The 23,117-nt window shown below is 41.7% G+C and overlaps 1 protein-coding gene across 11 annotated transcripts in view; it reads right to left on the bottom strand.

The window, feature by feature from the left end:
* TBL1X (transducin beta like 1 X-linked) overlaps window positions 1-23,117 on the bottom strand; it is a 262,718-nt gene that overhangs the window by 23,548 nt on the left and 216,053 nt on the right. For 10 of the 11 annotated variants that reach the window (XM_039500173.1, XM_039500176.1, XM_039500177.1 and 7 more), the window contains 3 exons: window positions 15,062-15,207; window positions 8,136-8,397; window positions 4,752-4,884 (listed from right to left, as the gene is read on the bottom strand). In XM_039500173.1, coding sequence (XP_039356107.1) covers window positions 4,752-4,884; window positions 8,136-8,397; window positions 15,062-15,207 — 541 coding nt within the window. Of the gene's footprint in view, window positions 1-4,751; window positions 4,885-8,135; window positions 8,398-15,061; window positions 15,208-19,906; window positions 20,031-23,117 lie in introns of those variants that run through there. The other variant, XM_039500181.1, reaches the window with a different exon arrangement.

Raw genomic sequence — 23,117 nt, 5'->3', positions numbered from 1 at the left:
TCTTGGGTGGAGTATTGCCAGACTTTAGGGAAGCTTAGTTCTGAAAGATTGTCTTGTCTTATTCTTTTTTTTTGTAATTGCATGTTCTCCATCCCCAATTATAAATCAAGGAAGAGGATCTCTCCAGAATTGTACTTATAGGGCAAATAAAATCCCCATTCTATGGCTGTCAGGACTGTATTAAAATAGGCCTAGATGTATGAAGAAATTGGCTGGTTAATTGTCTTGCCCAGATTTCGTTATAGCTAATCTTCAGATATGAGTTTCGGGATCATTTTTGTTATATTGTAGCTGGGTTATCTGATTTAATCTGATTTGTGGTAATTGACAGGTTAGATTCCTTATTAGTTTATTTTTACAATATTATCCAGGGTCCCCCGATCATTGGATGGAGGCTCTTTTACTGCTTTTTTGGTGTTTCGGGTTCTGTAGTTTCTGCATCAGTGTTGCTCTTTTAAGACTCCTGAAAGCATGCTCCACACCTTGTCTCTCTCAGATTCTTAAACCTTGGGTCGAGCACTTTATCTATCCTTAGAAATCTCACATTGGTACCTTCTTTGCGTTTTGTGAAATTTGCTGTGAAAGTGTTCTTAAAACGAACATGTGCTGGGTCTAGGGTGACCAGATAGCAAGTGTAAAAAATCAGGTAATAGGTAACTATATAAGAAAAAGCCCCCATAATCAGGACTGTCCCTATAAAATCGGGACATCTGGTCACCCTAGCTGGGTCATCATCTGAGACTGCTATAATATGAAATACATGGCAGAATGTGGGTAAAACAGAGCAGGAGACATACTATTCTCAGTCAAAATTTAATTAATGCTTTTTTTTTTCCTTAAATGAGTGTCATCAGCATAGAAGCATGTCCTCTGGAATAGTGGTGGAAGCATGAAGGGGCATATGAATGTTTAGCATATCAAGCACATAAATACCTTGCAATGCTGGCTACAAAAGTGCCATGAGAATGCCTGTTCTCACTTTCAGGTGACACTGTAAACAAGAAGCAGGCAGCATTATCTCCCGCAAATGTAAACAAGTGAGTTTGTCTGAGCAATTGGCTGAACAAGAAGTAGGACTGAGTGGATCTGCAGGCTCTAAAATTGTACATTGTTTTATTTTTGAATGCAGGTTTTTTTGTACACAATTCTACATTTGTACATTCAACTTTCATGATAAAGAGATTGCACTACAGTATTTGTATTAGGTGAATTGAAAAATACTATTTCTTTAGTTTTTTTATAGTGCAAATACTTGTAATCAAAAATGAATATAAAGTGAGCAGCGTACACTTTGTATTCTGTGTTGTAATTGAAATCAATGTATTTGAAAATGTAGAAAACATGCAAAAATATTTTTTAAAATGGTATTCCGTTATTGTTTAACAGTGCGATTAATCACAATTTTTTTAATCGCTTGACAGCCCTATTTTTTTTAGTACTGTCTTCTGCAAAATGCCCCCACCCTCTGTAAAAAGTTTAGTAGTAGTATTGCTATAGTGTTTAGGAGCCCCAGTCATGGTCCAGGAGGTGCTGTACAACACAGAACAAGAGACGGTCCCTGGCCAAGTTTACCTTAGGAGTGCTTTACTAGTATAGGACTACTTGTATACTATGCTGGCAAAGCACTCCTAGTGTGGATGCAGCTATGCTGGCAAATTTCAACTACGTACTGAGAGAAAAATTACCCCTCATTAACAAAACAAGCTATACCAGAAAAAATGGGTTATTTTAGACCCCAACAGTTCACTATTGGCACATTGAATTACTTGAATGATCTTCTTTGGAAAGATGAACTTGTGAAAGTGAAAGTGCACTACCATTATACAGTAGTCTGGGGAAATGTCTTGCCTCATATTTAGTAGTACCCTATAGCATAGCTCTTATCCATTCATGACAAACTGCACCATTGTGGTGAGGACAGTGTATCCTAATTGCTGATCCATTCTTTTTGTGCAATAGCACATTGTCAGACTCAAACCATTGGGATACCTAGTTTTCCAGCCTGGTATTATTATTTCCATGTGGTATATACCAGTTATCTCACCTAGATTTTTAATATTGCACTCATTGCTATAGTACCTGAATGCTGGCTGAACAGAGATGTACTATTTCTTGTGTGTAGGCTAAAATTGTATTTTTAAATTATGAATCTAAATTACTTGTATGCCCTTTATTATTGCTATTAGTAAGCAAGTCTCAGTATTATTTGATCGTATTTGCAAGTTATGTATGAATATGATTATGTGCTTCAAAAATCGATGACAAAATTTATTAAAAAAAGGAATTGGTTTTACTAGTCTGAGGGGCAGATTGAGTAAAACACTATTTTTTCATTTCATCCCAATTGTATTACTAGCATGTATCTTCTAACTGAATTCCTTGTGATTTCAAATGGATGAAATGGGAATCTTTTATTTAAAAGGATGTCGTGTCTTCTGAGTTTAAGCCTCAAACATCTGTCTATCCACATTTTTCCTTAATTTGCAAGTCCTGGAACTCAAGAGATGCTTTTCCTGTAGTATGCAACATTCTATATTATTTCAAAACTAGAAGTTTAGGAAAGTTTAAATCTTTTTATTGGGTGTCTAAAATCCTGACTATACCAAATTATATATTTAAAGCAGCCAGCCCTATGTATGAAGTTTAACTTTGATATCTTAAGTCCAGGAAACTATTCTCATGTTTCCCCATTTGAAGATACTTAATACCAACTGTAGGTTTCTATGTTACAACTATACTTAACACATATAGAACGTCTATACTTGGAATTAATCCATACTATCCTTACGCTGGACTGATTTCCTAAATGAATCAGTACAACTCTATTAACATCCAAAGATTGCCACAGAAATCAAATATATGACACTCTGGGTAAATTTACCAGTAAATAGAAAGAGAGCATTTCTTATGTTTGATAGATAGCCATCTACCAAAACAATAATTTACTAAGTTACTATTATTACTACAATAATTCTAATAGTTGCACTTTAATCCTTGGTGTTTCCTCTTTCCAAACATGCACTGTTAGATCATGGTTTAACCTAATGTTAGTCATGGTTACCCACAGCATTTAGGCAAATATTGTGGTACTATCGCAATATTGCTGAAGAATTTTAGTTCAGGTTCATTTAATGTTGTGAGGTTGATAGCTTTAGGTAAGTAACATTCTATGTACTTCATTGCTTCATTGGCCTTAGTAAAACCAAACCAAATCAAAACAAAAAAGAAACTCTTGTTTCTAGAAAATATCCATTCCGCTTTGTCTGGGAATATTGTGGTTCCTTAATACCAATCAAATATTTTTGACATTGAGTAAGTACCTATGTTGATAACTGAAGTTTTGGAAGGTGAATGTGTGGAGGAGGCAGGCTAGGGAGGGTGCTGTGAACACCTTATATGGGCACCCTCCTGTATTGCTATTACTATTACTATAGTGCATTATTTGTATTGTGGTAGTGCCTGTTATAAGTGCTGTACAAAAACATAACAAAAAGACAACCCTGGCCCCAAGGAGTTTACAATCTAAGTACCAAGAACTTGGTAGAATCTAAATAAGAGGGGCTGGTCTACACACAGTGCTTGTACTTCTATAACTATATCAATTTAGAAACCAACATAGTTAAAGCACAATGGACACAGCTATACCAGCATACCAGTGCTTAGAGCAGTATAGCTTATTCCTATAAACTGTAAGTAGATAAGCTGTTAAGTATTGTTAAGATTGAGATCTTTAACTTTAAGCATTTTCAGCTGGTTTATGTGAATTCCTCAAACTTCATACCTTCTGAACCTTGAAGAAGTTTCTTAATACAAATGTTTTTCTACCTGGATCTAGTCTCCCGTTCACCTGACTTTTCACAAAATAAATTTTGTTTTGTTTTGTTTTTAAACACTCAGTTTGCTGTTAGCAACTTCTTATGGCTGGTTTCTATCTACATGGCCATATGTTTTTTGTTCAGTTTCACCCAGCCTCATATTTAGTTTTCTGAAATCAAGTTAATGCAGGTATTTATTTCTTTCCCTTCTAGTTCCTTGTTCTCATGTTTTATGATTGCAAGGACTTAAAAGGGGAAGTTCTGATCCTCCTGAAATTCTGCTTCCCGCAGATTACAGATTTCCTCTGTCTGAGTACAGAGGGGAAGAAGGCATCAATTCTGTTTTCTAATATTCTGGGATAGGAGTCTTTCATGAGGATTGGCCTCCAATGTCTTCTCTATGCCAATTTTCCAAAAGTGTGCAGGTTTCTTCAGTTTGGCATATATTATTGAGTACTGAGTGCGGATAAATAAGGATTTTGGCAACAGCTGCCAGGGTCTTATCAGCATATGGGTCTTACACAGAGTCTTACTTCAGAGGGTCTTGGTTCTTTTTTCCCCCCTTAAAGCTTGGATGAACAAAGACCTTTTCTGAGTAGTGAGAGTGCTCATGCTTGTGTAATAAAAGTGAACATGAGCCCACTGAGAATTTTCCAAAGACATCTTTAAAATGTACTACTATAAAGCAAGCCACATGCTATACATGAATGTAGAGTGGCCTCAAACCCAGCACATACCAACTCTGCAAGTGTTTGAAGTACTGGATCACCTCACAACTCTTTGAAACAATGTATTGATACCGTTCTAGCGTGAGAAACTGTAGAAGTGGTCCAACAAACTCCAGTGGTCTCTCGTGTTTTTGCATCTCTAAATAAATCCTAATTGTAACAGATGGTATTTTATACATCTGGAAAGTGGTTTCGGTCATTGTCTTACCCAGACGCTAGTAGGTCACTGACAGGGTTCCAGGCACAGATGAACACCTCTGATTCATGGCCCCGAAGGACTGTTGCTTTGTTAGGAGGTATTTCAACATCCCCGTCAATTTCCATTGGCTTTGAATGATTATCTGTAGAAAAAAGAAATATCAGAACATAAGCGCTCTATGAGTTTTTGTTAAAGACCACATAAAATATGGCTTGATAATGCAGGCTGCCCTGTAGCTTGAAGCTCTCAACATTTTACAAATCAAACATTCTATTGTGTGTCATTGACCACAGTGTTCTGTCTTTTTATTTGTGATTGAAACTTATATAGCTTTTCCTCCATAGATAACATTGCCACGCTTAATGAAATCCTGATGCTTTTCATCAAATATTTTGATATTTTATTCAATCTGTTGTTTAAAGTTGGCGTTCTAAAAATAATTTTGCTGATTTATTTAAAAAAACAGTATATTACCACATTTATAGTAAAAAGCTGTATGCTGTTCCCTTAAGAGTAATATGTTGTACACTCCCTCTCTGGGATGGTGTACAGTATATAAGGCCTGAGGCCACACACTGAAAAATGAGAATACAAAGAAATATTGACTAGCTGCCTCACTCTCTGAGCACTGTCCATGTTGTACATTGAGGCAGGGATCCAGTGGACAAAACAGTTTCAGATCATATAATTGAAGGGTGTACCATAATGCACATGGGGGCTGAATTAAGGTTGGAAGGGTGACGTTAAATCTGGCTTTCTAACTTTTGAGTGCTTGGCTTTGCATCTGAAAGAGCTTTCTTCTGTTTTTAAAAAACAAGCCACGCCCCCAAACCCAAATTATATTATGTGTAACTGTAACAGACATCATGTGTCATCAGCAGGATTTTAACCCCAAATTTTCAGCATTGCAGCACAACCGTCTACCACTTGAGCTAATAGACTAACTACTTTCGCTGGTAACAGGAGAAGCTGTTACTCCCTGTGCACCAGCCACTAACACTGAAATAATAGGTTAAAGATGTTGCATATGGAAGAGTAGCCCGTTTATAGAAAACAGAGCCAAGAGCAAATATTTGTCAGACTCTCTCTGAGAGACAGCATGGCTAACTGGCTGAGATCTGGTCTGTCATATTAGAGATCTGGGTTCTCTACGCTGTGTGTGGAACCCGTAAGGTTCTAACTACTAAGGTCTGTGAAAGGCAAAGCACTACTAAAATCAATTAGTAGAAGAAATTAGCCTAAAACCCATTTTCTCCTGGTTGCCAATACAGCACATATTCATCTAGGCCAAAGGGTATTTTGCTGGTGGAAAGCAGCAGCGGTATGATGATGGTTCATTTTGTCAGTGTCCCATTCAGGGTTCAAACTGGGGTAAAAATAAGCAAAAAGCAGTACTATTTTCCTGAACTCCGCCCACTTGGGAGGATAAAATGGGAAGCCATTCTTAGGAAACTGTGCAGCTGTTCAAAGTGTGAACATATTCCACCCTGCTCCTGAGGTGTGTGGTTCAGGCACACCCCATGAACAGAATGACATTAAGGCATAGACAAAATAACTATGTGCTTAGGGCCACAGCTTTGAGAGTCATATGCTGACACCAGAATCCCAGCTTTCATTTAAAAATATGATGTTTCTAGTGCTCATGATTGTGCAGAAAATCTTGAAAAAATGATTTAAGTATTATTAGTGAAGCAGTGTCTGCCTCAGTCTAAACACAGACTGCAGCAGAGTTAAGAGCAGCAACCGCTGGGGAGGAAAGCAAGTGGCCTCGCATTTACTGCCAAAGCAGAACATAGTCCTCCTGAGTGTCCCAATGGGATGAGGGGCCTGGCCATACTGAGGGCAAGGGCCCTGCCTGGGTGTACAGCTTGGCCTACCTAAGCAACAAAGATTGCGACCCTCTCATTATTTCACTTACAGAATTTGTTTTTTTGGTTACCGTTATCACTACAGAGACAAATACAGCGGTAGGAGCACTATTTAGCCTCTAATACAAAATTGCCAGCTAGAATCTCATTATAAAATCTTTATTTCTAGTGGTGGCCTGTAATTACAGGAACTTGGACACAGGAGTCCTGAGTTTTATTTCTGTTTTCGTAGTTTGAACAGGTCATGGATGACTGACAGGGACCAGTTCAACTAAACAGGGATCCTAAAGTTATGCGTGCCTCTCCCCCATGTATTCTTACACCTTCAGATCTGAAGATGGCATATTGTGAATGACTTGGAGAGAGCAAGTTTGCAGCATCCCGAAGTGGTGCAAGCACTTGTTTCACAGAGCCAGCTGTCCCCAGGTTGCTCTGCAGGGTCTCCCCATAGCCTTAACTTTCAGGCCTCAGCTCTTCTCCCAGAATGAGCAGCTGGCAAAGCAGCAGTTGCTAAACACATGCCATCTCCCCAGGGACCTTCTCCCCTCCCAAATCCCAAACTGCTGCTGTTCTTTTTACTGTCTGCCTAGCCGGCTGCTTATCCAAAGCTAAGCCCCCAAATTTACTGCATGCTAACCCATGCCCTGTTGGTTGATACAGCCCTAACTTGGCCTCCTCACTCCCTCTGTGAAATTTTATTGGTGAGCACAGTACCAAGTATTTCCACTCCCCCAAATAGAGAAAGCCAAAACAGCCATGTGACATGCTGTATGACTGCTTCCTGGGTGCCCCAAATAAAGGCTACAAATGTTAGTGAAACTCCCTCAGTTTAAAATCACTGCAATGGTTATGCTGCGAGAAAGCTGAGAATGGACAAACTGTGGCTCAGAGACCAAACGCAGACTGCAGAGAAATATGATGCGACTTTTGTGGCTTGCCTCATTCCTAATACAATAATGTGCTCTCTTCTCAGACCAAGAGGGAGGTGGCATGAGAGAATCTGTAGTCTCTTCAGGCCACACCTCCATACTAAAGTTGGGGCTTGAGAGACTTACACCCGACTAAGGGATTTAGCCAATGGAAGCTGCTAAATCCCCTATATAGCTTTGGAAATCTAACCAGGGAAGCCACACTCTGTTTCATTGATCTTAACTAGGTGCAGCCTCAAGGCACCTGGCTAGCTGGTAATGTGAGCAAAGCTTTGGCACTCTGCTCAAAGCAGAAGGCGCACACCACTTCATTTTCTGATGCCTTGCTGAGTTTGCAGTTCGGTAAAGCTTGTTTAGTCTTGTACAGGGAGACGACAAAACACTGACTATGCCAGCACTGTAGCACATACCTCTGATATGTAAGGTTTACATAGTAACCGTTCTGATTATGCCCATGCTTTAATAGTTTTCTGGAACGACGCCGTCACAGTTGTGTCCTATTACAACTGCCGGGTGAACATCATGCTGCTGCAAGAGCATTATTCTAACCAAAGTCTACCTGAACACCAGACAACGGGCGCCGTGTCTTTGCTTACTTATTGCATGTGCCCCATTCTCCTCTCCGTTCACAGTGGCTTCTCCATTCTTTGGTGTGTTGTGCTGGGAAACAACTGTCGTGGTTGCTGCCGTCGTCGCTGTTGCGGCTGCTGCTGCTGCCGTTGCTGCCGCTGCTGCACTGGCTTGTTGCTGAGCTAGTTTCTCTCTGAACGCCTGTTGCCTGGTCTGTACTACATCAGGCATCACAGCGTCGATCAGAGACAGTGACTCTATGGGCCTGCCATCAAATACTGTACCATCCTGGGGAACAAAATAAACAGGGGGGAAATTTCAGGCTTAGTATCTCCCCAGTGGAGAAAGGTCTGTAGAGAGGGGAACATCAAAGAGAAACCAGACATACGGAACAGGTACAGAGAAGGGCTACTAGAATGATCCGAGGAATGGAAAACCTGTCTTATGAAAGGAGACTCAAAGAGCTTGGCTTGTTTAGCCTAACCAAAAGAAGGCTGAGGGGAGATATGATTGCTCTTTATAAATATATTAGAGGGATAAATATCAGGGAGGGAGAGGAATTATTTAAGCTTAGTACCAATGTGGACACAAGAACAAATGGATATAAACTGGACACTAGGAAGTTTAGACTTGAAATTAGAGGAAGGTTTCTAACCATTAGAGGAGTGAGGTTCTGGAGCAACCTTCCAAGGGGAGTAGTGGGGGCAAAAGACATATCTGGCTTCAAGACTAAGCTTGATAAGTTTATGGAGGGGATGGTATGATGGGATAGCCTAATTTTGGCAATTAATTGATCTTTGATTATTAGCAGACCATATGCCCAATGGTCTGTGATGGGATGTTAGATGGGATGGGATCTGAGTTACTACAGAGAATTCTTTCCTGGGTGCTGGCTGGTGAGTCTTGCCCACATGTTCAGGGTTTAACTGATCGCCATATTTGGGGTCGGGAAGGAATTTTCCTCCAGGGAAGATGGGCAGAGGCCCTGGAGGTTTTTCGCCTTCCTCTGCAGTGTGGGGTATGGGTCACTTGCTGGAGGGTTCTCTGTACCTTGACATCTTTAAACCATGATTTGAGGACTTCAGTAACTCAAACATAGGTTAGGGGTTTGTTACAAGAGTGCGTGGGTGAGATTCTGTGGCCTGCATTGTGCAGGAGGTCAGACTACCAGGGGTCAGCAACCTTTCAGAAGTGCTGTGCCGAGTCTTTATTTATTCACTCTGATTTCAGGTTCTGCGTGCCAGTAATACATTTTAATGTTTTTAGAAGGTCTCTTTCTATAAGTCTATAATATATAACTAAACTATTGTTGTATGTAAAGTAAATAAGGTTTTTACAATGCTTAAGAAGCTTAATTTAAAATTAAATTAAAATGCAGAGCCCCCCGGCTGGTGGCCAGGACCTGGGCAGTGTGAGTGCCACTGAAAATCAGCTTGTGTGCCGCTTTCGGCACCCGTGCCATAGGTTGCCTATCCTTGGACTAGACAATCATAATGGTCCCTTCTGACCTTAAGTCTATGAGTCTTTGAGTACTGTGAGGTTACAGGACTTGGATATGACCAAAAAGTCAGAACACCGGAGCTCTCTCTCTTACGTAGAAATACCGAATGTGAATGGTTGAGAGGGTATGTAAATTCAGGCACATAAGTATTTGAATTTATAAAAGAAAACAGAGTTATGCAAAGCTTAATTATCTAAATCTTGCTAGAATTTTTTCCCTTGATTTTATATTCCAAAATAAAAGGATCAAGGGCTATGTAGAGACACAGACAAGGGTCAAATTGAGAGGGTGTGTAAATTCTCTGTGCATTTTGATAAATAGTGAAATAGTTAATGTTGGCAATTATATTTTCATAATTAGACTTCAGGGATAATGCACCACTGAGATTAATGGAAAAGTTCACACTTCTCTGAGCTATTGTTTTGGGCTCCCTGCAGACTCAGGGATAAACATCATTACATCAGTAAACATTTGGTTCCCATTTTGAAGGTTTATCTTCATGACCACAAGTGGTAGAGATTTAATTTTTTTAAATATGAAAGCAAGGGTGCAAGCTATCCCAGTTTGACTCTTGGAAATAGATGTGACCCAGCAGCAGCAGATTTCTAAAATGGCAATATACAGTGGTTAGAGATTGGGTGGGGAGGTGGGTAAAATGAAGTAGCTGGGAAACAATTCTCACTTTATAATACCCCTTCTCCCACCTCCCAGTACCACAACAAATTAAAAATTGAAATCTAAAGATAAGCATTTGGCTGGCTAGTATGAACTTGTTGGAACTATCATTTTCAGCCTTTGTCATCCCCCTCGCTCTGCAAGACATGCATACTAGTTCAAACCAGATTTCCCAGAGACCAACAGACAAAGAAGAGACTTTTGGATAAATAACCTGAGTTTAAACTGACTCGGGGCCTTTTTCCTGATCCAGCAAAAGAACAAGATTTCTGGTCCACTGAAGGCCCCAATCCTTAGGGAAGGTTGGAAGGACTTGGCGTACTGAGGCCCAATAAGACAGGGTGCTTTTTCTGAGCTGAAGCTGTTATGAATTTGTAACCCCAAGGTAATGCCTAGGGTGGGAGGATTGAAGGACTTATCCTGCCAGAATCCATATGAAGGTGTAGGTTCCTGGTAAGCTCATTAGCATGCATGCAGGTTCTTTTACTGTTTTTAAAATGTTTCCTCTGAAGTGCTTTTTACCTTCAGAATAAAATAGGCTTGCTTAGCTATATCTTTTGTAGTACTTCTATCTGCTCACAATCACTATCAGACTCTGAAGAGAAAAAAGAGGGTGTCCTTGGGTAACCTGTCCATGCTGGGACCGTGAAGGCAGGGAACTGTGCAGCCTGGAAATTCCTGTCAGAAGGGAGTGAGATTTGGGTCTCCAGCCAAGAGAGGCAATAGCTGGGGAGCTGGAAGCCTGAGAATGGGTGCCCTTGCTGGACCACTGAGGGGAAATACAGGTGCAGCTTCTTTGAATTGTGACACGTGGCATATGAAACTTTTAACTGAAGGCACATAGGGTTTGATTCTATATTTATTGAAGGCAATAGCAAAGCTCCCATTGACGTTCATTGTGGAGGATCTGTGCTAAGTAGGGCTGCCAATTTTGTAGTTGCACAAAACCAAATACCCTAGCCCCACACTTTCCCTGAGCACCCCCCCCCCCGCTCCCCCGCTCACTACATTCCTCCTCCCTCAGTGGCTCGCTTCCCCCCACCCTCACTCACTTTCACTGGGCTGGGGCAGAGGGTTGGGGTGCGGGAGCAGGCAGGGCTCTAACTGGGTTGCAGGCTCTGGGATGGAGTTAGAAATTAGGGGTTCAGGGTGCAGGAGGGGGCTCTGGGCTGGGAGTAGGGGTGCAGGAGAGGGTGAGGACTCCGGGGTAGGGCTGGGGATGAGAGATGGAGGTGTAGGAGGGGGCTTCAGGCTGGGGCAGAGGGATTTGGAGTGTGGGAGGGGGCTGTGGGTTGAGGCAGGGAATTGGGGTGTAGGAGGGGGTGAGGGCTCTGGGGGTGGGGCTGGGGATGAGGGATTCAAGGCGTGGGAGGGGGCTCTGGGCTGGAGGTGAGGGCTCTGAGGTGGGGCTGGGGATGAGGGGTTTGTGGTGCAGGAGGGTGCTCTGGGTTTGGCGAGGGGGGGCTCAGGGCTGACGCAGGGGGTTGGGGCATGGGCTTGCCTTGGGCAGCTCCCAGTCAGTGGTGCAGCGGGGGGCTAAGGCAGGCTGCCTTCCTGTCCTGGCACCGTGCTGCACGTGCCCTGGAAACAGCCAGCAGGTCCGGGTCCTAGGTGAGGGGGGCCAGGAGGCTCCACAAGCTGCTCTTGGCCCAAGCACCCTCCCCCCTCTCTCCCTGCTCCAATTGGCTAGGACCCCACAGTGCTAAGAGCACCACAGTCTTAACAAGGCCTCTGTTTCTGCACACAGAATATTGTGGGCACAATAATGGTCATTACTGTAGATGTCTAAGAACGTACTAAATACTTGCTGATGTAGTTGGATACTTAGAAATATACGTCTAGCATAATTGCAGGCATAAAAAATGAAGTTAGAATATAAAACTTGGGCCAGTTACTGTACACAGAATTTTAGAATCAGATCCTTGTCCCTAATTTTGTGCCAGAATGGAGACAAGGGACTTAAAAGCTGTAACAGGCAAGGAGCTGAGGATTCACCATAGTGCAGGGGTGTCCTTGGCAGGCACAAAACGGTAGAGGAGGCATGCTGGCTTGGGAAGGAGACATTTCTTCCCACCACACATTAGAGAAGGTGCATATTGTTTGCTTTCTTATTACTTTTTGCTTGTGTTGCCTTTTTAGATTGTAAGCTCCCTCTCTGTAAAACAACCACCAGCAAAAATAGGTGATCATTGCTGGCTTGAAAGTAAATGCTGAGGCCTTTTAGGTCTAGCTCCAACCTTCTTTGAACAGCATAATTGGCAAAGAAATGCTTCCAATTCCCTCCAAGTTTTGTCTACTATTGATCATTTCAGAATTCGGTGTCTTTGTGTGAGTGTTTAAGTATGAAGTGCAAGAACAATTCATTAAAATAAAGGTGGAAAAATTATATTTGCAATTATAAAGCACAATTGTATTAAGGGACATGAAATTGGAGATAAACTTATTAAATAAATTAAATAGCACAATTGGACAAGTAAATTCATAATCAGTGTTTTCAGTCTGAGTAAGTTAAAACACAGTGAAGCATACAAAAATGTGATTATCAGTGTTTTAAAAAAAGTATAAAAGCACCATAAATCTTGCGACAGTGTACATATTTTTAGAGCATTTTCCCTATTTAGGCTGTGATCCGGGATAAGATCCACTTGGAATGACTCTTGCATTAGCACAGAGGCCAAACTGTCAATGGTGATGTCCATAGGCGCCAGGGTCCACCTACCTAGATCCAACTGCAACATGTTTTGCAGCTGTTATTGCAAACAATTGCAAAATGTTAAGTGGCAGAAAACCAAAACAAATCCCTACAGGGGTTTTATTATTACAAATGCATCAATGTGTAATTTGGCATTAATCTCAAATACCATTGCTTTTATATTAAAAAAAAAAAAAGATAACTGCTAAATATTGCTGGTTCTGTTGAGAGAGTAAAATAAACATAACATTTTACCTCTAAAAATGAGTGAGATACAACCATTATATTATAGAATCAGGGCCGGCTGCAGCTTTTTTGCCGCCCCAGGGAAAAAAAAAAAAAAAAGGCGGCCGGACTGCCGAAGCAGCCGCAGAGAGCTCGTGGAGGGCGGTCAAGGCGGCTCGCAGGGGGGTGAAGGGCAGCACCTGCCCGTGGGCAGCCAGGCGCTGCAGCCCGCTCGCAGCCGGGCGAGAGGGGCTCCCCGCTCCGGCCTTGGGGTGTCTCTCCCAGCCGGGCAGGCTCCGAGGAGGCCGACACAGGCAGCACTGGCTGGGGTCTGCGACCTCCGCGCGGGGCTGGCATTGTAGCGGGGCTCGGCACGGTGCAAACGGCGCCAGGATCAGTGGGGCCCCCCCTCCGCTGCCTGCCGGGTCGCCGCAGAACCCTCCCTCCCTCTGCTGCCCGCCGGGCCGCCGCAGAACCCTCCCTCCAGGGGCTGCAGGAGGTGGTAGCTCAGCCGCTCTTTTAAAGGTGTCTCGGCCAGGCCAGGCTCAGAGCAGCGCGGGAGGCGGAGGCCGGTGCAGGCGGCGGGGAGTGGCGCGTCCCGGGGAGCCCGGCAGCACAATGAGTGGCGGGAATCGCTAGTTCCTGCTCCCTCCCGGGCCAGGGTCCGTGTCCCTGCAGGGCTGGGCTGGCCGCCCCAAGATTGGCCGGAATGCCGCCCCTTACAATGTGCCGCCCCAGGCACGTGCTTTCTCATCTGGTGCCTGGAGCCGGCACCGTATAGAATACAAGCTCTTCCTCACCCTCTTTCCCCCTGTCCTTTTGTTCTCACCCCTGCTGCTCAGGCACAAATATTTTACAGTCAAAAGAAATGATAGCTTTCAAATGAATTAATATATATATATATATATGTTAAAGATTCCCACCACCCACGTATTACCTGACAGAGGTAAAAATGTTCCCATCCCTGTTTTTAAAATATATTTATTAGCTTGGATATTATAATGTATTTTTCCATGACTACTCAAGGTGCATGGGGTGGGAGAGTGAATGTGCACATGGGAAATCATTATTTATCTAGAATCAAGATCTTGTTTACTTAAAAGTATACGTGTGTATTGTGTAATATAGTAAGACCTGGCTTATCTCATTTCCTTTTGCTGTGGCACCATGTTCTTAAGTTAGGCAGGGCAGAACTACTGGACTTTCCTGTGTAGTCCCTTTGCTGCTCTGAACAGTCCACCTTGTTGGGAGCTTGCAGCTTGATGGATTCAACAGCAGAGTCAGGATTAGAACTCAGGAATGTTTTGATTCTTTTGCCTTGCTCAGTCACACCATTTGGCCACATGTGTCTTTTCTAGGGCTTGATCCAAAAGCCCATTGAAATCAATGGGAATCTTTCCATTGACTTCAATGGGTTTTGGATCAGGCCCCTAGCACTTGCTGTGGTAGTCCTCTCTACTAACAGAGTATACAATCGAAGTTTTAAGATGCAATGCCGACTTTCCCCACTGAATGCTTGTGGTTTTGAAAACAGAAACATTTTTTTAAAGGACATATATTTTCTTATGCACCATAAAGCTCCCTGTGTATTTAACTTCCTTACTTAGGCACCAGTACCATCAAAAAAATCCATCCTCCAAGCCATAATTGCAAATGGGAAGTATCTGACAGCCTTTTCAGGTGCTTCTGTGGGGGGAAATGTATTAAAATGAAGCTAAGCTCCAGACACCTCAGAAGCTGTCTCATGTTCATCTGACCTGTTAAGTTCAACCGAAAATGTGTGATTTCATATGCCACCTTCTAGCACGTTTGTAAATTGCAAAAGTGCACTTCCTGCTTGTGGCAATGAGTGTACTTACTTCATTGATGCTGATCTCAGCCTCCACATACTGCAGGCCTTTCTGAAGAATAGAGATGAGGGCAGCAGGTGGCACTAGTGTTCCATTGATGTTGGACTGACTAATGTGGCTTTCGATACCAAATGTAAAGGCCGAATGGGAAAAACCTGAAAGCAAGAAAGGAAGCCATGATATGAAATCTGAACTCATCAACATGACAGGCACCCTTTTCAATCTAAAAACATACTGTTTTAAACTGTGAAAGGCACTGAAACACAAATGGAAAAATACAGTTTGATTGCATTGGGTCAGTTAGGTTAACAGAGCCATCTTACTGTTTCTTCTTCCCCTCCTCTCCAGCCACATTTAATTTGTAAACAAAATTTATTTATACAGAAATGAAAAGTCTTCATGATCAGTGTTCAAGTAAAAAATATACCTATTAAAACAACTCATGCTGGTGGCAAGTGCAGCTACTAAAAACTTGACTTGAATCGTCTGTTGCCTCGCTAATTTGGTATCAAGCTTTTCCAAAGCCAAATACTTAAATCTTTATCATTGCACAGGTTGCATTTGGCCAAGGCATACTTGCAGCTCACACAGGGGAGCCATTCTCTTGCAGAAGACAAGAAATACTCAATTCTCTGCCCACAGCTCTGATTACTGACTATAATCTGACACGCAGAGCTTAGTCACTATACTATGAAACAACAACAAAAAGACGGAGGCCACTCTCATGGATCTATTTTCTGGAAGTGAACAGTAATAGCAAAAATAATGAATTGGAATGTATCACATCACAGATGACAAGCCAATTCACTGGCACCACTCCTTGTTTAACCATAAGCCTTTCTTGTCCCCATTTCATTTTTGTCATCTTCCTAGGAAACAGCTGATAATAAAGCACTCTGCATCTCAAATTAAAGGATTTAGCGGATAAACTTTGAAAGAAGGAGCTGCAATTTAATCACTAGGGGAAACTAGTCAGAACTGTTGCTTTGTGCAAGAACAAGCATTACAACTTGGAAAAGTATCTGGACTGTGCATGTGAGTGGACACGCGGGAGGGGGAAGGGAGAACAGGATGTAGATATAACTGTAGGAACCCATTTATCACTGCATTGTCTCCAGAGCATTAATCTAACATTAAAAGCTTGAGGAAACCACCATTGCCATGTCTCAAACAGGAAAACCCTCACACTCTCTGCCGACTAGACGAGTGGGAGAAGAGAACAGCAGCTCTCAAATGAAAATACTTCCGTTATATATATCTACACCTCTTCCCCCTGTCAACAGTGGTTTAATTTACAGTTTTGTCCGTTAAGGGATTTCCCCCCATATCAGTGTTCTGTCTAACTATGTGTGGGGAGCGGGAGGGGACTATGGAGTTATTCCAGAATTTCAGGAGGGATGCTCTCTCTCTCTCTCTCTCTTTGAAAGATTATTTTGGCAACCAATCCAAACAACTATGATCCCAGTTAGTTGGATCAGTAGCAAAAAGAAACTCAGAAATACAATCTCCCCAGCTCCCTCAGACACCCCCCCACTGAAATTGAAATATTTGCTTTTTAAAGTTCCTCGCCTTCCCCCCATCCCCATTCTGTTACTTGTCTTCCCTTCCCCTTCATCTTGACATCTGCCACTGTCTCCACATGTTGCCCCATGCTCCCTGTCCCTTTTGGGTGTCAACGTGTATGCTGAAGAGGTTCAGCTCTGGCTACAAGCTTAGTTCTGAAAAAGAATAATGGGTGAAGTAAAGCACAGAACTGAGTGATCTTATTTATATCACCCTGGTCCTTTGCTACTCTGTCCTGCCTTCTTTTGTTTATTTGCTGCCTGACCACCTATCAGATTAGATTGTAAGCTCTGCAGGGCAAGGACTTTTTCTTATTTGTTCTGTCAACTGTGTAAAGCACATTTCTGGCTGGTGCAAAAATAAGTAAATAAAGAATAATAAAGTGAACACAGTTAACCTGTGCTGGAGTGTATCAGTCCAGAGCCCTGGTCTCAGAACAGAGTCACTTAACACTGAAATCTCCATATCTATGGTGTGTGACTATCCAATATTACCCAAATAGGTCCTACTTTATTTTAAATTTGTGCACATTATAACATTATTTTTTAATGTCTGCTCTTTTTAGAATGGTGTCATTGATTTCATGGCCAATCTACTCATGCACTCATAAATGGAGAGTAATCGGGTGACTAAACTGTGGGTCAGAAAGCATTAAAGTTCACACCGAAGTTACTCTGTGATCCTGACAGGTAAGGATTTTGTAAGTGGTCTCTGGCTAAATCAAAGGACTGGCAGCATTAAAACTCCAAACCACCAAACACTGCAGCAACAGATGTAAAGCTACTAGTGTAGATGTACACTAGGTTTCATTTTAACTACACTTAGGGTACGTCCATACTACCCGCCCGGGTTGGCGGGTAGCGATCGACTTCTCAGAGTTCGATATATCGCGTCTCATCTAGACGCGATATATCGAACTCCGAACGCGCTCCCGTCGACTCCGGAACTCCACCACTGCGAACAGCGGTGGCAGAGTCGACAGGGGAGCCGCGGACTTTGATCCCGCACCATGAGGACGGGTAAGTACTTCGAACTAAGGTACTTCGAACTAAGGTACTTCGAGTTCAGCTACGCTATTCGCGTAGCTGAACTTGCGTACCTTAGTTCGACCCCCCCCGCAGTGTAGACCAGGCCTTTTACACCTGTTATTGCATCCCCTTCTCCGTTGCCTGTTGGCAGGCTGAAGGTTCTATCTTGGGCCAGAAGACTGTAGGCTATAGTTTGGGCCTGCAGCTAATCACCTTGCTCAATACTGAGGGACATGACATCACTGAAGGCTGCTAACTCATCATCACCTGCTCGAACATGAAAATGCACTTATTCAGCATGCAGAAGTCACATTAATACACACAGCTTCAAGGTTTTCATTTTACATCCTGAAAATATTAGGCAGGGGAAGGGACTTGAAACATGGATTTAAAAACAGATGTTTGGCTTCTAGCTTATATAAATGTATAGCATCTCTGCAGATGTTTAAATAACATACCATTACAAAAGCAACCGCCAGACAACAAAACAAAACAGTCATAGCTAGGGCATCATTGAAAAAGCAATATTCAATCTTTTGAGCATCAGCCATATTAAAGAATCAAGACAACTTTCCTAGCCTTTTAACAAGTAAGACTGTAGTGTGAAAATCAAGGAGTTTATCAAACAAAGGTTGGCTGAATGGACAATATCTTATGTCATAATCCCTTTTAGAACAGTCTTTAAATTAAACTGTATGTTTTAAAAAAGAAGAAAAAAATTCTCTCCTAGTTTCCTGTACTTCTCCAGAAACATTTTATAAAATCAACAGGAAATCGACATTTTATACAGTGTATGCTTTAGAAGTATAACTCTCACAACAGGAAAACTGAATGAAGCTACCAGTTCCAATGACATCGTAAATCACTTGAGCTTTGCTTTTATGGTTACCAGATGTCATCAGATCTCTTTGATGTCTGTGTACAGTATTACATAGTAGTCTTGTATCTCTCTATATTTCAGACATACACAGAGAAGATCTCCATTAAACAAAGGCAAGTTTCAAAGGTTAGCTATTTAAATGGTCATGTTACGTCGAGTCAATTTGGCCCCTCTTCTAAGGTTCAGAAACCCACATTAAGGAGCTAAATGCCAAGAAACTGGAACACCACCCCCTCTGATGACTGTATGCAGGCTGTTGAGGCAGTTGGGGAGGGGGAGAGCAGAGACAGAATGTGCTCTGCAAATGGTAGATATGATATGATGGGGACAATGTGAATTTGTAATCAACTGAAACCAGATACACTGTCACAGTACTGAATAAACTGGGAGAGAAAAGTTGTTGAATCTGCATGCTTAGCTACATAGTGATACTCTGGAAAATCAATCCAAATTAACTAAAGGTGTGAATTTAAAGTGGATTAGTTAAACTGCATTAAACCCCTGTGGACATACTCATAAGTAGCCTTAATTTGGTTTAGCTTAATTGAAATAAAACTAAACCAAATTAAGGCCACTTAAATTCTGAATGAGGCCATGTCTACATTACAAAATTAAGCTGACCTAACTTGCATCAGCATACAGCTGCCACAGTAACTACATCGCATGTGCATGACTATAGTTTGCTCCTTGTATCAGTGGTGCACGTCCTCACCGCTCATGGAGGTGGAGTTCAGAAGTCGGCACAGCAGGACATTTATAGCGTAAGGAGCAAAATTAAAATGTAGACACTTCTATAGTTAGGTCGACATAAAGCTGCCTTGCACCAACCTAACTCTGTAGTGTAAACCAGACCTGAGAGTGTCCACACAGGGTTTAATGCACTTTAACTAAACCACTTAAAATTCACACTTTTCATTAATTTGATTAGTTTTCCTGAGTGTCCCTGTGTAGACAAGTGCTGGATTTAATTTTCATCATTGCAGTAATTCCACATTATTCCATAAATTATTATTAATTTGTTATCTTGTACCAACAAGGAATTGGGACCAAGTTGTGTTAATTCCTACACAGCCTCAGAGCAAGAGATTGTGGACCCTCTGAGGTAGTGACTATTCATAAAGAGGTAAGAATAATCAAATGGAGGGAGAGGGAGAATATAATGCCACACACTAGTTCCTTTCTGCCTCTCCTTCTCCCAGTTGAACTCGCTTGTCATCTGTGAGTGACACATTCCAATTCATTATTTTGCTATTATTGTTTGCTTCCAGAAAATGGACCCATGGGAGTGTTGTCCAACTCTTTTAATTTGTTTTTGCCATATTGTGGAAAGAGGAGAAAAGGTAAACAATCAAAATATGTGTAATTTATACATACATTATATACCTTTTAAAAAACACAGCAGGTCTACATGGCAGTTCCTTAATATAGCCATTATTAGTTAGGTGATGTCTTGTAGGAATCATGGAAGAACTGGGCCTTGAAAAAGGATTTGATGGAGGACAAGATAATGGACTTAGAATGAATGCAATGGAAACAGAATTTAAAAAAAACCCTAAAAATGTTAATTTAAGGGCTACTTTGAAACAATGCATATTGCCTAATTCACACCAAAAATATATCTGTCTGACAATTGCACAAAATTCATGTTTTAGGCATTTTGCTTCATTCGCAGAAAGTGAGATAAACTCTGAATTGGTTATACATTTTCCCATTGAATATGGTACTTCTTAAAACAGTTTTTGAATGTGATATTAAAGGGATCGGGTATGTCAATTAGCTACTGTCTTTTTAATAAACACAATTCTGTTCTTCGTCTGTAACCTGTCCACCTTGCAAGCTTTTGGGGGAAAAGATCTTGTCATCTTAAATTGCCTGTAATACGCCTCGCAAACTTTCCAAAACACAGACACAATTGTGGGAGAGAGTTATGCTGCCATGGCAATCTAAGTGAGAATTCCCTCTCTTCAGTGGATTTACGTCTCAGCTGAAATGTGAGGTAAGGATTTTTACTTATAAACATACAAATGAGGTGTTTTTGAGTATTATCTGTCCTAGCTGGTCTAGCAATCATAAATTCAAGTAGCTGACATATATTAAGAGTCCCTTTCTTTTTCTGGCTCCTTTAACTCTGTAAATAGCTGTCTTGTGTGACTTACTATCTTACACTACAATAGCTATTGTCAAGTATCAGAGGGGTAGCCGTGTTAGTCTGGATCTGTAAAAGCAGCAAAGAGTCCTGTGGCACCTTATAGACTAACAGACGTACTGGAGCATGAGCTTTCGTGGGTGAATACCCACTTCGTCGGACTCTTTGCTGCTTTTACAACAGCTATTGTACATTCTGCTGCACTTGGATGGGTGTACAGGATGACAACTTCTCTTTGGAAGCAGTAGCTTCTGAAGCATCACAGGCCATTGTGGGGATCCTGGTTAGAACTGGCTGAATTATTTGCTTAGTTTAGTTCTTGTTTCTGTTTGTGAGCTCCTCCAGAGCAGGCTAAATTTATTTACCACAATTTTCAAATAGCTTATAAAAACAAGTTTTAGCCTCTAGGTTTTTTGAAAACTGTTCATTTTAATTATTCACAACGTGTGATTTGTCACCTCAGCACTGTTACTGCTCCCTGACTGAATGACATGGGGAACAAGGAATTATGACCACAAAACTGTGCATCATTTCTACTGAATATTTTTGTGACAGACCAAATCCCAGGTGTTTGGAGAATGACCGCTCTTCATACAAACATTTGGGAATAAAAACCCATTCTCACAAATGTTTATATAACTCATACTAACAAGGTGGTTCTTCATATGGAGATTTGTGTGGCTGTTCCTGCTTTTGCACAGTGATCCTAGTCCTTTAGCTGAAACAGTAAAGGCTGATGCTTTTAGATCCAGAAGTCCTGGGTTCATCCTATACAGACCACCTGGATTTGTTACATTTGTTAATAATGGGGATGGGAAAGGGGAAGAACAAACTCTGTCAAACTGAGCAGCCACTTGGAATATAAATGAATATTTGCCATGGTCTTTTAGTTGGGTTTAACCAGCTCTAATCATAGTTAAGATAACCAAGATTTAAAAAAATATTTATTTATTGAGACCATACTTTTTCACTGAACCCTCATCCCATTTCTTCATTCCTTTTCTCCCAGATAGCATATTTATTCCCTTAAAAGCTATTTGACAGGTAGGGGATACAAAAAAGAGCAAGGTTACAAAATGGTTTTAAAATAACTCTGGTTTTAAAATGACTCTGGTTTGCATGTTCCTGGCAATTTGGGGATTCTGAGTGCATGAATATTTTTTTAAAGCAGCATAAGCACTGGCACCAAGACTGTGAATGTAACTGTTGTAAAAAATTGTGCAAGAGTGGAATGTGTATTAGGAAGTTGGCTAGTACCACAGGCTGCAGAAAAAAAATATCTGGGTATGAGGGGGTAAAAGAGCCATCTTTATGTCCATAAATAGGCCTATGTGCAAATCTCACGAAGGATTTAGATGTATCAAGTAGAGGCATTCTGTAGAATTACAAGTGAATCGAAAGAAAGTGGCATTCAGAAGGACAAGACATCCCACACAGTCCCATCTGCAGCTTAACCATGTCCCCAAACCCTGAGTAACTCCAAAGCTGCCAGCACAACCGCTTGAGGAGCCTGCCAAGGGCCCAGATGCAACTTCTGGAAAAATATCTTCCACAGTTTGACATCTGGGTCTTGGGAGTTACATCTCAGAGGAAGGAAGGAAAGGAAGAATGGTGTGATGTGGGATGCTTAGAAATAAATAAGAGTCTTGCTACCACAAATGGGGTGAGGGGGAGGCACTGAAAGAATAACTAATTAGAAGCATACACAAATGAGGATGAAAATAAGTATTTTGAAGGGTTACTGGGGCAGGGAGGTGAAAAGCAGGTATATCAACTACTTATTTGCAAAGTACAAGCCAGGGCTTGTAATCAGAGCTGGCCAAATACCGGTAAGTGATTTTTTGGTTTGTTGGCAGTTCCGATTTTTATTTTTAAAAAGTCAGTTTAGTTTGAACTGGAAATTCCAAAAATGCCAGTGAATTGAAAAAGTCAATTTGGGGGTTAAACAAAACCTGTCCTTTGACCCAAGACATTTTGCTTCCAGATATTTTTAAAGCACTAGATTCACAAAACAGCTGGAGGAGGCATGCCCAGTGGTTAGGACACTCACTTGGGATGGGAGAGATGAGGGTTGGAATTCCTGCTCTGGAGAAGGGACTTGAGGCCAGGTCTTCCCTCTCCCAAGGCAGTGCCCTCCCAGACTATTGTGGGGTGAATCTCTCTTCATCTGCCCTGGTGAAGCTGTTCCACTGGAGCAGGTCTTTGAAGTCGGATGTTCCCCAGAAGAGTGACCGAACTGCCAGCCGATAGTCATTCACTCTTTTTCCCTGACCCAGTCATATGTTGTATTATCAATGACATTTACAAGCAGAACTGTAGTTTTGATTTTGATTAAATCTCTATTTATCACAGTGCAATTATGGAGGCATTGAATATACTTTCCTTCAGAGCTGAGTATGAGTAAATTGGTGGCATCACAAGAGGAACCCTGGTATCTCTAAGAGATTA

This window comes from Mauremys reevesii, linkage group 1 (assembly GCF_016161935.1).
Source record: "Mauremys reevesii isolate NIE-2019 linkage group 1, ASM1616193v1, whole genome shotgun sequence".
NCBI lineage: Eukaryota > Metazoa > Chordata > Testudines > Geoemydidae > Mauremys > Mauremys reevesii.
This window is presented reverse-complemented; position numbering and strand designations above follow the sequence as displayed.